Source organism: Haliaeetus leucocephalus, unplaced genomic scaffold, assembly GCF_000737465.1.
Source record: "Haliaeetus leucocephalus isolate CR32 unplaced genomic scaffold, Haliaeetus_leucocephalus-4.0 Scaffold263, whole genome shotgun sequence".
In the NCBI taxonomy this organism is placed as follows: Eukaryota; Metazoa; Chordata; class Aves; order Accipitriformes; family Accipitridae; genus Haliaeetus; species Haliaeetus leucocephalus.
In genome coordinates this window covers 199,421-214,651 of record NW_010972699.1, presented here as the reverse complement: position 1 = coordinate 214,651, position 15,231 = coordinate 199,421, and the positions used below count along the sequence as shown (strand labels likewise).

Here is a 15,231-nt window from a genome sequence, read left to right as displayed (position 1 = left end):
AAGTCAGCTTGTTCCCCTGGCCAGTACTGTGAAACATCCGTAGGAAAAAGGCCAGGAAGCTCCTCTTCCCAGCATTTACAGAGTCTTGAAATCATTTAGTGATAGGTTTTCCTTCTGAGCACTGCTGCCAGGGGGCTGCCTGCTAGGCATGACAGATGACAAAACCCTCTCCTGGGCAAGTGCTTCAGGTGTTTAGCTGGCAGATGGCCCTGTCCTCACCTTGTGACCCTTTGGTTGCCCACCCACAGGCAGCACATGGCTGTGTCTCACATGGCTGTGTTTGATGCCAAGCTGCTTTTTCTGGCTTATGCTAGTAAAGGTCAGCAGGGCTCAGGTCCTTGGAGTGGGAGATGTATGAACACTGCACAGGTATGGCTTTTGGCCTCTGGTCTTTCTAGCATTGCATCTGGGACTGCCGCATCTGTAGTCTCACTACTCATTATTTCCTTGTGCTGGCTGTTTCTGAGCTTCCTTGAATCTCTTTGCCGCTAGCCCACAAATGCATTCAGCATGTCCCACAGCCTGGGCTACCACTAAAAACACAACTAGGGAGGGCAGATGGGCAGACAGTCCTCTGATGGGCTCCTTCCCTCTGCTCCATGTGCTCTGCCTGTGGATGACAACATTGCAAATTGCAAATCTTAAAAAAACCCAGCAACCCACTGTCTTACTACTGCCTCAACATGTGCTGCTTTGATTTCTTGGCACTGGTTTGCCAGAACCTTGGCACTGCTTGGCAGGACCATGTGTATCGTCCATCCACCAAGAGGCAAATATGACAAACTCCTCTGGGCCTTTTAATGGGGGGGGAAGTGCAAAGATGGTCTCCTTTGGGAAGAGAATGTGATGAGCTGGTTGAGCTGTCAAATTGCTTCTGTGGTTTTAAAATTAATTCATAGATGTCATCACTCTCAAGTAAAGGAGATTTCTTGCTGCCAGTGCTACACTTATCACTGGGACATATAGTACGGGGTGTTGCTGATGTGGCTTTGGAGGTGATGGGGTGAGAATAGACACACCACTCTTGTGTGCCCTGCAATGAATATGGTTACTTTTCCTGTGGCTGTGTGTGGTGTGTGACCCAACTCAGCGCCTGGGATGGCACCAGCTCTTGTTGAAACTTTTCTTGGTATTTCAGTTAGAAGGTCCCACGACAAGAATTGGGGCAAGCACAAATGTCACTTTTGTGTGGGTTCTTCCATATGTGCTCAGATGTGGGCCCCTATCGAAGCCTTCTCCAAGGTGAGATGCTTATCGTGTCCCGCACCTCCACTCTCTCTAATCAGCCAACTACCTTCACAAAGCTGACAGGAGTATGCAAGGCTCCCAAGTCTTGAATGTGCCAAACACAGCTGAAAATGGCAAAAGAAGGATCCAAAAGTCACTGGGTGGGGGGAAGGAAGGGGAAATAGTACACTCAAAGAGAGACAGAACATGACTTTGTAAATCTTACTTTCCTAGGATACCAGGCTGATGGACTAAACTGTCCAAACCCTGTGTTTGAGGTCCAGAGGCATGACAGAGAGATGTGTAGTACGGTAAATGTGCAGCGGTGTGCTCCCCCCTGCCCCAACCTGACCTGTATTTTCCGCAACCCTGGTCAAGTGATAACCACCAGCGGAGATTGTAGTAGATGCATCTGGCCATGATGGCTGCATCTGGCTCAAAGTGGATTCAGGGGAGCCAGGTAACAACACAATAGCCTATCAACTTGAGCAATGCGCCCACCTAACCACATGCTAGTCAATGTTGGACTCAAGCCAAATTTGGAAGACGCTAACATCTGTAGTCGGTATGCAAATATGACTATGAGTCAATTATCTTACTCCATAAATTGTGGACAGCCCAGGGCCCACTGAGCTCTCCTGCACAGCAGCAGGCTGCACGCCAGGATCTCCCCTTGAGTATGGATGCCTCTCAAGGTTACTCCTCGAGGTTGAGAGATTCCTTGCCACAACAGATTCTCAGTAAGTGTTTAATAGCATGCCAAACTTTGAAATCTTAGCTAAGTGATGTAAAGGAGTGATTGTGCATGTATAATCCTTTAGACATAAGCCGCTGACCAAGTCTGGATCCAGCCACACTTAAACTCCCCTCTGAGAAGGAGTTTAGAATGCAAGGGGGTCCTTCCTGAACCTCATGACTCAACGGGAGGGTTTCCCTGACAGTTTTGTCTGACCCTGTCCTCTATGCAGTAAATACCAAGTGAAGCTTGCCATCAGATCTTGTTACACCACTGTTGCATTTACTATCAAACTTGGTTAAATCACCATTTTATATCAATAAACATATTGTTACTCTTACGAGTGAAGTGCATGACTCCATCCACAACAAAATGACAAAGACAAGGAGCTGGTGCTGGGGCACAGAGGCCTCCTAACTGGAGATGAGGAGCTGTACAATTGTGAATGCTTTGACAAAAAGCCAGGGATTTTGCTGAAGTCAGCTTACTGGCTGCAGGGTAGTATCTGTCATGCCTAAGACACCAATGTAGTACACCTTCAGCCACAATATTTCATTGTTTGTATGGTCATAGACTGCAACAGTGAATGCTGGTGGTCAGATGTCTTTCCTGTAGAAATGAAGGTTTCAGGCTCAGAATGAGGCTCTCCTCCCTTTCTTTCCCCTCTCCTCCTTTCCGATTAAAGAGCCAGCACAACAAATGTCATTTAGTAGCTTCTCTACTATGTTGTATAGCAGGGAGATTTAAAAAAAATACAAATTCTTCAAGAAAGTATATCCCAGGAGTGGCATTTAATTGACAGGCTGACAAAACAAACCATGCTTGTTCATACATCTGTCTGTCAGTCACTACATAATTATGCAACATTCAGGGGAATTACAGAAAATACGTTTTTCTTCTAGAAAATCATGACTTCACATATTTCAACTACTGGATTAAGACAGTTATATTCTTGTCATTCCACCCTTATCTCTGACATATATATTTATTCAGCCTTATTCTCTTTATTATGGAGCATTAAAAGAGAGTAAAAGGCTAGTCAGGGACTTCAGAATCAGAGTCATACTTTCCAAGGACTGGTGATGTTCAAAGCAGAGACTGGTACATGGCAGACACTGAAAACACTGCACTGACACTGTACAGTTAAATTTAGAGCCTCCTATAAGACAGAAGGGCTTTTTACTCTTGAAGCCGTTGGCTTTAATTGGAATGGTTCCTTTTAGAGAAGAATCCTTCAGCACAAAACCAAAAGGAATCTAAACAGGCAAGTAACCTGAGGGCAAACTGTCCACATCAGGTGCACATCTACAAAGTGTTTCAGGATTAAGCACACTAGGATTGGGAACCTGGTTACATAGCAGCAACCTCAGCCCCAAAGGGAAGCGTCCCTACAATTACAGGTTTGAACACACAGCACTGATCCATGACGAGCCAGCAAATAGAAAATTGCTGCAGAGATGTTTGGACCAAGGTGCCCAGCTTTGCATAGGATTCATGATAGCCAGCCTTCTCCTGCTGTGATGATCTGTGTAATCCAAGCTGGTCTTGGGTTTTAAAAACACAGGAAAACTTAGATCAATCCAATATTGTTAAGCCAATTTTGTCTATGATGAGTAGTTACTCAGGGACAAACCCTTCCCTGTTGGGCTTATGTCTGAGCCTGAGCAAGCAAGAGTTTTCAGAGCAGAACGTGTGGACTGGGACCACTGTTAACCTGATGAGAAAAATGTGGCTTGGAAATCCTACTGGAGCTCACCAAGATGTTGGTATTCAGTATCAGGAAGTAAAGGGGACTTTGGTCACATGCAAAGTTAAGTGGCAGATGAACTAGTTTTTAAAGGTCTAAGCAGCATGTAAATTTCAAATGTGGATGCCTTACACGGTAACCACAGATAGTTCAGGTCTTTTCTGGTCTTCCATAGTGCATCCAGGTTGTTCCTCTTTGGTGACTCGAGGATGCTTCAGATGATGTCAGCAAGGCTACTTGCAGTGCAAAATACTAAGTTGGTTTGTCTTCAACTATGATTAAGTAGTTAAGACCTGTCTGACTTCAAACATAAACGTAAACATGTACTTTGTTGATCTGGGACCCTCCTTTGTGTACATATACTGCAGAAGATGGGAACTGCTTATTTTAGATTGTATTGAAAATGTTACAGGGCTGAGGGATTGGTTTGATTGTATTTTTATTTTGATTATGGTCTGCTCTGACACAAGAACACAATAAGGAACACTGGTCCAGTCAGTATGACTGTGGTATCTCATCTAAGTGCCATACCAAAGACTAGCTGTTGTACAAGGAGAGAAATAGAGAGGAAATGTAAATTAACTCAAAGCTGAGGAACAGTTATGATCAGGAGAGAAAAATGAAGCCAGGTAGAGTCCTCCTTGGGCAATGCACTCAGAAGTGCCTGAACTGTCCTGAACCCAAGGAAAAAGCTCAGTAACTTCAATCTGCTCCTGTGATCCTCAGTGCAATTGTTATAGCTGATCTCACTGAGGAAAAGACAGGCAGGCACTCTAAAAATCCCAGGCATTCCATCATAGAAAGACCACATGCTCATCTCCCATTTTCAGTCCTCTTCTCATTCTGTTTTGGATTGTTTGCCTTCCCAGAAGACCCTTCCCTCTCTTTCTCCTTTCCTCTGTGGCTGAGTGCTGAGGAGGTGATGAGCAGAGGGGTTATGTAAGAGGAGAGAAATATAGGGGACAGTTCCGAGCCGAAAATGAAACAAGAACAAAACTGGATAAAAAGGAGTGGCTCAAGTTATGTATCTGCTATTAGTGGCTGGATAAAGAGCCCTGCAGTCCCAAACACACAAAGGATTATAAATACCCAGAGAAATACTCTGTCTGTCACCATAGCTATGTATTTCCAATCATCTTCCACCTGCAAGAGAAAAAAAATGAAAAGGATAAACTACATGTAATGTAAAATGCAATTGCGAGTTGACATTATGCAGTAGAAATGTCCCTTGTACTTTTGAATGTGAGGAAGAACATACTTGCAGTCAAGAATGTTGCTTGTCATGCTTACAGTTGCTGCAGTTTTCGAGTGTTTTTAGAGAGGGCTGATTTTCTAATAGTTTTACCACTTTTGGCTGAGAACATTCAACACTGTTCTGGTCTGCTGAATTTTTCTAAATATTCAAGTCTGTTGGCAAGCTATGGCTGTGACGCTAACATTAACAAATAGGACCTGCTCACATGATGGGTGCAGAGTGGGGTGGTTTAACAGCAGGCAGAATCACCATAGCTGCACATCACTAGACCGTGTCAGAGGATTTATCCTGACAGCCCACACAAAAGACAGTTTGCTATTCCAGCCTGATTTGCCACACTGTCACTCCAATCAAGCCCCACTGATTTCAGCAAACTGGACAGCTGCAGTGTCATGTGCTAAGCAGGCCAGAGTGGATTTTGTATGTCTGAGAGATACACCTTAGAACCACATTCAATGAAGTTGCTGTCCTTTAAACTGTACCTACATACAAGGACCACTGCATCAGAACAACATTCACTCATATAAAACTAGTGACTGGTTAAGAGCTCTCTGCTGAGGGATCTTCCACTTGTATTCCCAATTTCTTGATGTTTTCCTCCAAGAGGCTGCTGGTGTACTTCTTGTGAAAGAAAATGCAGCAAGAACTCCAGCTGCTCTAAATGTTGCCACAATTTTTAAAGGGCTTTTATTTATACAGGACTAGTGCATGATATCACCCATATGGCTTTGTATGTCTGGCTGAAGCAGAAGCAGTCTGCAGAATCATTTCCTCAGTGCTTGCCTGAGAAAAAAAACCCTTTCTTCCCCAAAGAGAGGATTTTTCCCAAATGAAAAATCCTGCTTCCCATCCCTAGTATGTTTTGAAAAGTCAGATACAGAGCTGCTGATACACACACCAGACTAAGAATACAATTTCATGTGGCAGGAGAGATTTGCAAAATGCAAATCAGCAAAACTGGCAATGGAAGACTTAATCATGAGCTGTATAATCAAGGTGGCATGTTATTCGGACTGCTTCATGCAAGCCTCTTCTTTTTTAGAGTGCATCAGAGAAAACAGCTGACTACAGTACATGGATATGTTTCATGCAGCTGATGTGGCAGTAAGAGCTGGGCTAAAATACTGTGGCCAAGCAAAACATTGTCTAAATTCCAATGTGTCTCATTTTCTATGACACAAATTCCAGTTAGGATGAAAGATTTATAACCTCACACAAGCAAATCCATTAGTTCAAATGCTAAGTCTCATTTTTAAATTCCTCTCTCTCCTTTTTAAAAATCTGTCCTTATTCATCTGTTGTCTGTTTTCATTCAGCTGTCTTCCTCCAAAACTCAACCTTTATTTCAACATATGTTTGTCATGGCTGAAAATACTGTATTGTTGAAGCCACAAATAGTCAAATCACTGTAAAGAAATCAGAACACACCAGACTGAAAGTACAGACAACACCATTCTGAAAGGAATATCTTTACAAGATTTATCACTGGCTGAGAACAGTTCTTCTCCAGATCAACTACTGTGCTGCTAGACAAGCCCTGTTCTTTAAAAAGCAGTTCCCAAACCTGCTTGTTCCATTACTAACACAGAAAAGCACCCTGCTTGGTAAATAGCATGCTTACTATTGAGATGTCACTGCTTACCAGGGCTGAGCAGTTGGTGAGCAGTGGAAGAGGGTTGCTTCTGAGGATCTACAGAAGTAGGGTTGGAAGAGACCTTGAAAGGTCCCATCTAGTCTATCCCCTGCCCTATGGCAGGATCAACTTTGCCCAAACCGTTGCTGATCAAAGTTCATTCCTCATGGCTGCAACAAGCTGACTGACGCTCCTCTTCTTTTCCTTTGAAGGGTGAGCCTCATGTCTAATTTAAAACTGTCTTGCTGCTTAAATGATCCACTGGGGATAGAAGGAGAGCAGAGGAGATCACTTTTCTTATTCCATCCCCAATGGATGATTTATCTTCTCCCTTTCTGTAGGAAAGTTTGACCCATTCACAGGTCTCAAAATTTGTTTCTCTAGACCCAACAACTCCAGTTTCTGTGGGCTGTCCTCCTAGACCATGTTTTCACTTGCTGGAAGTGTGGCACCATGGGCAGCTGGGTGGTTACCTCTCTTACCTCTTTGGTTTCATTTTGAGACCTCATGTTCTCTGCGATGAACTGAACGCTGCTAATGACATCCTTCACTTCTGGGGAGTACTCCATGTGCTCTGCCATCCATTTCAGTGACTGATGGCTCAGTTGTCTTCTTTTGGTGGTAGTGAGTTCAGTTGCCTTATCACAGTGACTGCATCGGTGCTCATTGTGTAATTTGGTATCTTTGTGTTTGCTGTGCTTTGACTTGCCTGGCATATTGGCGGATCCTTTCTTGTTTTTTCTGGAGATGTTTTTTTTCTGCTGTTCTAGTGGCCTCTGCATCAACAGGACTTTGGGGAGCAGGCTAAGAAAGATGGTTTTTACCCATTTGGGCATTGTGTGTGTGGTTGGAGTCCTGTAATGTATATTCAGGACGAACACAGTGATGACAATTGACAGAGTCACAAATATCATAGTGAAGAGTAAATATTCACCTACGAGGGGAATTACTAAGGAAGTGGATGGGATTGTTTCTGTGATCACCAGTAAGAATACAGTCAAAGAAAGGAGCACAGAGATGCAAAGAGTCACTTTCTCACCACAGTCAGATGGCAGGTAAAAAACTAACACAGTCAGGAATGAGATGAAGAGACAGGGAATGATCAGATTTATGGTGTAAAACATTGGCAACCTTCGAATATAAAAGGAATATGTTATGTCTGTGTAGATCTCTTCACAGCAGTTATATTTGATGTCATGTTTGTAGCCAGAAGCATCAACTATTTCCCATTCACTGTTTTCCCAAAAGTCATTCATATCTACTTTGGATCCAATGATCAGAAGATCAATTTTGGCTTTGTCATAGGTCCATGAGCCAAATTTCAGTGAACAGTTCTGATGATCAAATGGGAAAAAGGTAATATCCATAGGACAGGAGCTTTTAAAGATAGCTGGTGGGGTCCAGGTGATCATTCCATCATAGTGAAGGAGGGCTTTGGTCTTCCCTTCAACTTGAAAATCGCCCACAGCACTAGAAAGACAAATAAGGCAAAGAAAAGAAAATTAGAATGAAAGTAAAATGTCTTTCATGGACACTGCAAGAAGACACTTTTGAGAGAAAGGGTAAAACAGAAAAGTGTTCCTCATACTTATTATACAACACAATATCTGGTTTCCAAATTTTATCTGCTGGTACCCGAACAAATTCAATGCCATCATATTCTCTGGGATCCCATCGCAATTTGTAGTCATTCCAAATCTGAAAGAAGAATGGACAAGGATTTTAAAACCTTGTATATCAGCAAATATCTGCTTCTCAGATCTTCCTGTAAAATGACAGGCTATGATAAAGACTGAAAGTATAGCACATGTAGAAGGGGACAATGACCCGAAAGACAAGCCCTGGAGAAACACCGGACATATATGAGTATTGCTCACATTGATTTGCTACTCCCTCCTCTGTGAGGGGGATAGGATGCCAATTTTTATCCGTTGCTGACATGCTGAGATCTCTTCTCTGTCTTGCTACATCAGTATAGACCCTTAGTTGTGCAAGGTTACCTCCCCACTGCAGAGAGGAAACACAAGCCTTGCTGCTGCTGCTGCCATGAGAGTGCACCCTGCAGGTTAAAGGAGGCCAGCATCAAAGGAGAGCAGCATCCTAATGAGAAAGGAGGTATATATGCAAACTAACAGGCAGCTGCTGCCAGGGGATATTATTGGTTCCACAGGAGTAGTGAATTACCAAGTCAGGGGCAGTGAGGGATGCCCAGCAGCTCTCTTGCATCGCTGTCTAGTGCCTTATCATAGGGTCATGCTCCATGCTCTCGCAGCCTACCCTGAAGATCCTGATCATAAGTACAGTATCTTTTATAGAAAGCTTTGTGTGGACCACAATCAGTGTCTTAAGGAAACTGGTTTTGGTGGAAGTCGGTTTGTTTTTCTCAGCAGTTTAGGTCCTCTAAGGATCTTTGTCTATGTATAAATGCTAAAACCATCAGGAAAAATGGAGACATGTTCCTTTTGCTAAGAAATGTTTTGGTTGGATTATTCAGTATGGAGATGACCTAGGACCGCAGAGCTGCATATTTAATCACTCTTTAATGGGCACATCCAGCTAGATTTACCAGATAAACCAATGATCATGAAGTTGGAGGACAGTATACCGCACAGGAAAGATGGGAGATGTAACTTCTTGGAAATAAGAATAAAGAAATTACTTTTCCAGATGTGGCTTTGGTTAATGGAGCTTATCCTTATTCATACCTTTAATATCCTTGTTACAAAACAAGCACTTATTCTATAGATGTAGCTTACAAGGTAACACACATTTCATCATATGGATCAAAATGGATGAGAAATGCAATGCAGTCACTTACATGTCTTAGCCACAAATTTGTCTCCATAATCTGATTGACTTCATCCTAGAAAGAAACACAGGCATGTACATCTTCACTCCATAAGTAAGTCAGTTACAGTATCCTGAGATGGCCACAAATTTATTCAATAAAAATGGAAACTAGAATTCCATATTAACCGATACCAGATTTCTTCTGGCTGTTTTCAGGGGGCTTACATATTGTGCACAGTCATGTGGAGCTCTACTGAAAAGTTTTTAAAGCTCTACTGGAAAATTATGCCCCACAAATATCAGACATACAAAGAGTTGCACTGTTTTGCCAGGCGCCTGAGTACAGGGAGAACACAAAACTTACATTTGTTCTGACCAGTACCGGAGGAATAAGGTTCTGCTGGTGGCTATATGTTTTGTTGGATTCAGTGTTTAAAAAGCTCTGTTTACACAGTATGGTACTGGTCAAGATTCAAGGAAAATGGCATCTGAACCACAGTGTTCGTGCATTTCTGTGCAAACCTGTAGAGCAGACGCACTCAACCAGAACTAAACTACATCACTGTTGGACTGAGACCTTCTTTTTACAGTCAATTGTTGCTATTGCCAACCAGTGATGAATCAGGAAGGTGCTGCAAGAGACACAAAAATAAAAGATGGATCCTGTTCTAATGAGCCTTCAGCCTAGAAGTATTCAGAAAGACTCATATTACATGTGTTTATGAATGCAAGCTGACATTCACAATGAAAATATCTCCAAGAATATTGCTTTGGGTGGTTCTCAGTTTTTAAGCATGTGGACTCAAAAAATTTAAGATATTTACAAGCCAAAGGTAGAAAATATTGCAGGTGAATTTTGAACATTTCATACTGAAGATAAAGCATGAAGATCATTTTGAAGGCCCTGTAGGGTTCCTGTCTACAGATTAAACTATCTAGGTTCTTGTAAAAATCATGACTCTTTCTTGGAAAATTCAGCTGATTTTCTTATGATGTTCCTTTTTTTCTCTGAAGACAGCACTCAGAGCCAGGGGCTGCAATGTGAGACAGAACTGCTGAAACCTGCCAAGCTACCTGTAACATGGAAACAAAATACTTTGACAAAGGAACTCTAAAAGGTGACAACTGCCTTCACCAGGAGGACTTACAATGCTTTCATTTATACTCTCAGATAACTTAGCTCCCTGGCTGCTGTTGAATATTGCTCCTCACTGTTTGCCTGTCATTTCATTATGGACTCAACTAGGCACCTCAGAATCAAAACTCAGCCTCTGTTCTGTGGACAATTTGCTTCACAGAGCAGAGTTCAGCAAGGGTTAAAGTCAGGTTTTGCTTCTTCCACAGTCCCTCTGCCCTGCCCAGCAGGTCTGCCACCTCAGACACACCCTTGTATACAGCGCACTCCAGAACACACAACATTCATTCCCAGCCCCACACTTTAAAACACCACTCTGCAGGCTGCACGCCTCTTATGTTGTTTTGAAACAAACAGACTGAAAAAGCATGCAAAAAAAGAGATTTTATCTCCTGTGACCACTGGGAAATGACACTGCCCCACAGGAGAACTAGGCCGCATTACCCAACATGGACACAGCCAGGTGTCTGTGGAGTGGACTAGCCTTGCAGAGAGCGGACTCGAACATTTGGTGCTGCTGCTCTGGGTGCCAGAGACTGCTGCCTGGAGTGGAGGGATTTGATGCTACAGAATAAGCAAATGAATCCATGTATTTCGAACTGCTCATTTGAGCAACTGAGCTGACGGAAAGAACAGCAGAGGTCTCAGCGTGTACACGTATGCACACATGACGATGTCAGCTATGAGAGTTGTAGGTGCAACCATGACAATTACATCTGCTGCTTTAGCAACTTGCGTGTGTTTGCAACCATCCCCAAATCTCAGCAGTATTCTGTAACGAGTCTTACCACATTTGTAAGCTGGGTAATGGCCACTTCAAAATACACTGTGACAGGATCAGACACATTTTCCACTGGCCTGATGAACTGGTTGTATTGGGAGAAGAGTTTGTGAAATAAACGTTCCTCTGATTCACAGGCTGTGGTATCTGTGTTAGTAAAGAACAGCAATGTCAGAGGTAAGGAAGAGGGAGAGAAGGTGCTGGATAACATATGAGTCCATGCTATATTTCTGGATCCTGTGCTTGTGACCATGTAATGAGCACAGAGAGAAGAGGGCTGCCAGTATGCTGTCAGCTGAAAGCATTCTCCCGCAGGATGTTGCCCACCACTCCCTGTCTCCTCAAAGTGTAAGGTAATGGCCTGAATGGAAGTGTCTCCTAAGCTAGATCTAGCTTATGGGCCTCCATTTGGCCCACCCGGATATCAGACCAAAGTAGAGTAAGGTGGTGTGAAGCAGAAAAAGAAATGTGGTGGATTTCATCTTTGGCAGTTTTATGGTAAAACAGAGTTTATGAAAAGCATAGCTACTTACTCAGAAAATAAAAGCCTGAGGCTGCAACTGCTGGATCAAAATCTATGTCAGGGACTCTGATTAGGTCATTATAATGATGCCTCCTATTCTCAAAAACTATGGCTACATTTTATCCTCATATTTGCCATTTCAGCTCTTTAGATAGCACAAGTTTTGCTCTGAAGGAAGTTAATTTAGTAAGTTCTGTAAGAAAAAAAGTGGAAATATTGCAATTTCATATAGAATAGCATGCACTTTTGTAATACAGAGCTGTTCTTTGGGAACAAACAGATCATAGCTGTAACTACCAGTCAATGCAGGACAGACCAGATGGCTTAAAGGGAATAAGGTATATGACAGACACTGAGCTGCCTCACTGCAGAGACAAGAAGAATGCTCTTAATCTGTTACATACAGCCCAAACCTGAAATTGTTATTTTCGCAGTGCTAAAGGCTACAGACTTTGATTTCAAAAGGAAAGATTAAATCATGTGGACTCTGGTGACATCAGCTTAGAAAAATAATTGCTATTTCAATGCACTACTATAATTCAGCACTTAAATTCAAAATAATTCATGAGACAAAGCTTTAGAACTTGCTCCTCATATTGAGCACAGCTGTGTTATCAAAGCTATAGGATGATGCCAAAGATATTACTGATACAACTGAGGAAAAATTAGTTTTTCAGATACATAGTCATTAAGTTTTTGTGTTAGTCCCAGACTGCAGTAGAACATGTCAGGAAAGCAATCATGCTAAGCCTTTATGACTGCAAATATTAAGCATAGAAGGGGTTTGTGTCGGGCAGCATGGTCTCTGGCACAGCATAGGACATAAACTTGCAACGGACATTTCCTTCAGTGAACATAAGGGCCTGTGGTTGCACAGGTGTCCTACAGGGAGATGCTTAGTCTCAGCACACTGCATTGTTTTCACGCTTAGGCCATACTTCCCCTGGTTTTGGGGGTGGGGGGTGCGGGGGGGAAGACATTTCTGCCTCTAAGGTGATACAAAGTATGCTCAGATTCAGAGGGTTATCACAATTAAAAGCTGAAATATTGGTTACTGGTGACTTACATGTATGGAAAGAAAATTCTAGTAAAACTTCCATCATCCAGAGAATGTACATGAATGTCTGTAATGTTTAGATGTTTGTATATCATGTATTGTGCCATTCAAAGAAGAAATTGCAATTTCCTTTTCAGATTTCCTCAGCAACATCCATCACACTGTGACTAGAAGTACCCTACTGTGGGATCACAAGTTTCTTACCAAAGTCTCATAACTAAAGCTGGTAAGTCTAAACTCACGTTTCATTTAAAATTTTCCTACTGGCTTCTTAACAGAGACATGCTTTAAAGTAACAGAAACAGAAAAGTATTCAGGCCTTTCATTTTTATATTTGATTTAGAGATTCTTATCCCATTGGTGCTGCTTTAAGACAATGCCTTATGCCTTGCTAACACAAGCACTGTAATTCATACATGTCTTGGTCATCAGCAGAAGTGAGACTTTAAAAAAAGACATAGTGTCTTAAAAGCAAAAATCCTGCTGAACCTCAGTGAGACCTGTGCATGGAATCACTCCAGCATATTTAACTATAGATCACAAACAACAGGGAATAAAAATACATCAAGTTCTCACTTTTGAAGTGAGAGTACTGAATGTGCACATCTTTAGCCTGCATTATTTAAGCAATTGCAAAATTCAAGCACCAAATAAAATTACTAGAACTCCTATTTAATTTTCATTCTTTGCTAGAAATAGTTCATCAATTAGTTATCAAACCAAAATGAAGAGGTTTATATGTGAACACTAGTATTGGTTTAGCTCTCTTAGAATACTGTTGAAATGTTACAGATTTCAGGTTAGAAATAGCTGGTAGAAGATTTACATTGAATTCATTCAAGGAAAACAGAAGCAGAGACAGTGACTAGAAAATATTTTAAGAAACTAGTATCAAAGAGAGCCTACCTTTAATCAAGGATGTGAACACGAATGCCCACACACAGAAAGCAGGGTAACACCAACACAGCCACCTCTCAGAATGCATTGCTAGCAGCAGAATAGAGCTTCCTTTTGAGAAGAGAGGTTTGGGGAAAAAACAGAAGGCAAGAAGACATATAAGCCCCCTGGACGGTAAGTAGGCGGTACAAAGATGGATTTCAGTTTTGCGTTTGCAGCAAACTCTGCAGTCTGCTCAGCAGAGCAAAACCTTGCAGAGTTGCTTCCACTATCACGAGGCGAGGAGAGCTTATGCTGTGCAGAGAAGGGAGTCGGGCAGCATCCTATCAGGTGACTTTTCACGTTTCCAGTCTCCCGCACCCTTGCCTCTGGGGAATATATTAAGAGTGCAGGAGAGAGAGGAAGGCAAGACACAGGGCGGCCAGGATGGAGCGGGGGAGGAATTCACTCAGCCCTCCACCCACTGGTTAAAGAACACTCATCCAAAAGCAGTTGCTTTAGCTATTGCCTGGTGCTCACCTGGGTGAGTCCTTCAGAAAATGCAGAATGAAACAACTTCAGTTTCTTGGTTGAGGACTAATTCTGCAGCAGGAGAAATGGATGCTATATGGTTTTAACACCTCTACCAGAAACCATCCAAACATTGAAATAAACAGCATCATGTGATAGAATTGCTTGACAGTATTCTGAGTGAATAAATCTCAGGCAAGGAGATTCATTATTGCCATCTGAGAGGAACAACTAAGCATGTTAAATCCTTTCCTGACAGACAAGTCAGCTCACAACATCAATTTTTCTATCTTTTGTGTGTGTGTGTGTGTGTGTGTGCAGTGATTCCTGTGCCAGTATCCTGCTAGTGTGGAAATGGAGCAGTAGAATAAAGGAAAAATATTGGGTGCTGTTACAGAAGTACCTAACAGGCCAAGTTCACTGGGACACAGTGTTACTCTTAATCACAGAAGTTAAAAAAAAAAATGGAGATCATGATCCTGTAGAGATTAATGAGTGTTCACTCCTCAAGCATTCAGTATGCATGTCCTTGCAACAGGAACGCCTGAAAAGAATCTGTAGGCAAACGGTCTGAGAAACTGAAGGCCCTGTTTCACTGCAAGAGGAATGGAAGGCATCACAGGGTACTTGGTGCCATCGAGCCTCCCAGAAAGCAGCTCGGACAGTGAATCTCCTTTATGTGTGCTCAATCCAGCATGAACTAGTCTTACTGACTGGGTGAATGATTTGATCAAAACAGAAATGCTGCTGATTTCCAGGCAGTTACATTGTTGTGCAAGTGTGGAGTGAAGAGAAAAGCCATAAACAGAAAAAAGACGTCCTTCATACTGCATAATACAGAGGCAATGCTGCAGTTCAGGATAAGAAAGTGATTTGTCTTCTACACAAGTTGTTGTTAAAATATGGGTAGAAGGGAAGAGGTCTATCTGGAAGAAAGAGA

The 15,231-nt window shown here is 42.4% G+C and overlaps 1 protein-coding gene across 1 annotated transcript; it reads right to left on the bottom strand.

Annotated features, from left to right (window-relative positions):
- Positions 1-4,712: 4,712 nt before the first annotated feature.
- CHRNA6 (cholinergic receptor, nicotinic, alpha 6 (neuronal)) lies at positions 4,713-14,047 on the bottom strand. The gene is made up of 6 exons (XM_010569173.1): positions 13,791-14,047; positions 11,312-11,451; positions 9,417-9,461; positions 8,187-8,296; positions 7,081-8,068; positions 4,713-4,853 (listed from the first exon to the last, which is right to left on the bottom strand). Exons 1-6 carry the CDS (start codon positions 13,867-13,869, stop codon positions 4,731-4,733), a joined length of 1,485 nt encoding a protein of 494 aa, XP_010567475.1. The 5' UTR covers positions 13,870-14,047; the 3' UTR covers positions 4,713-4,730.
- Between the last annotated feature and the right edge of the window lie 1,184 nt (positions 14,048-15,231).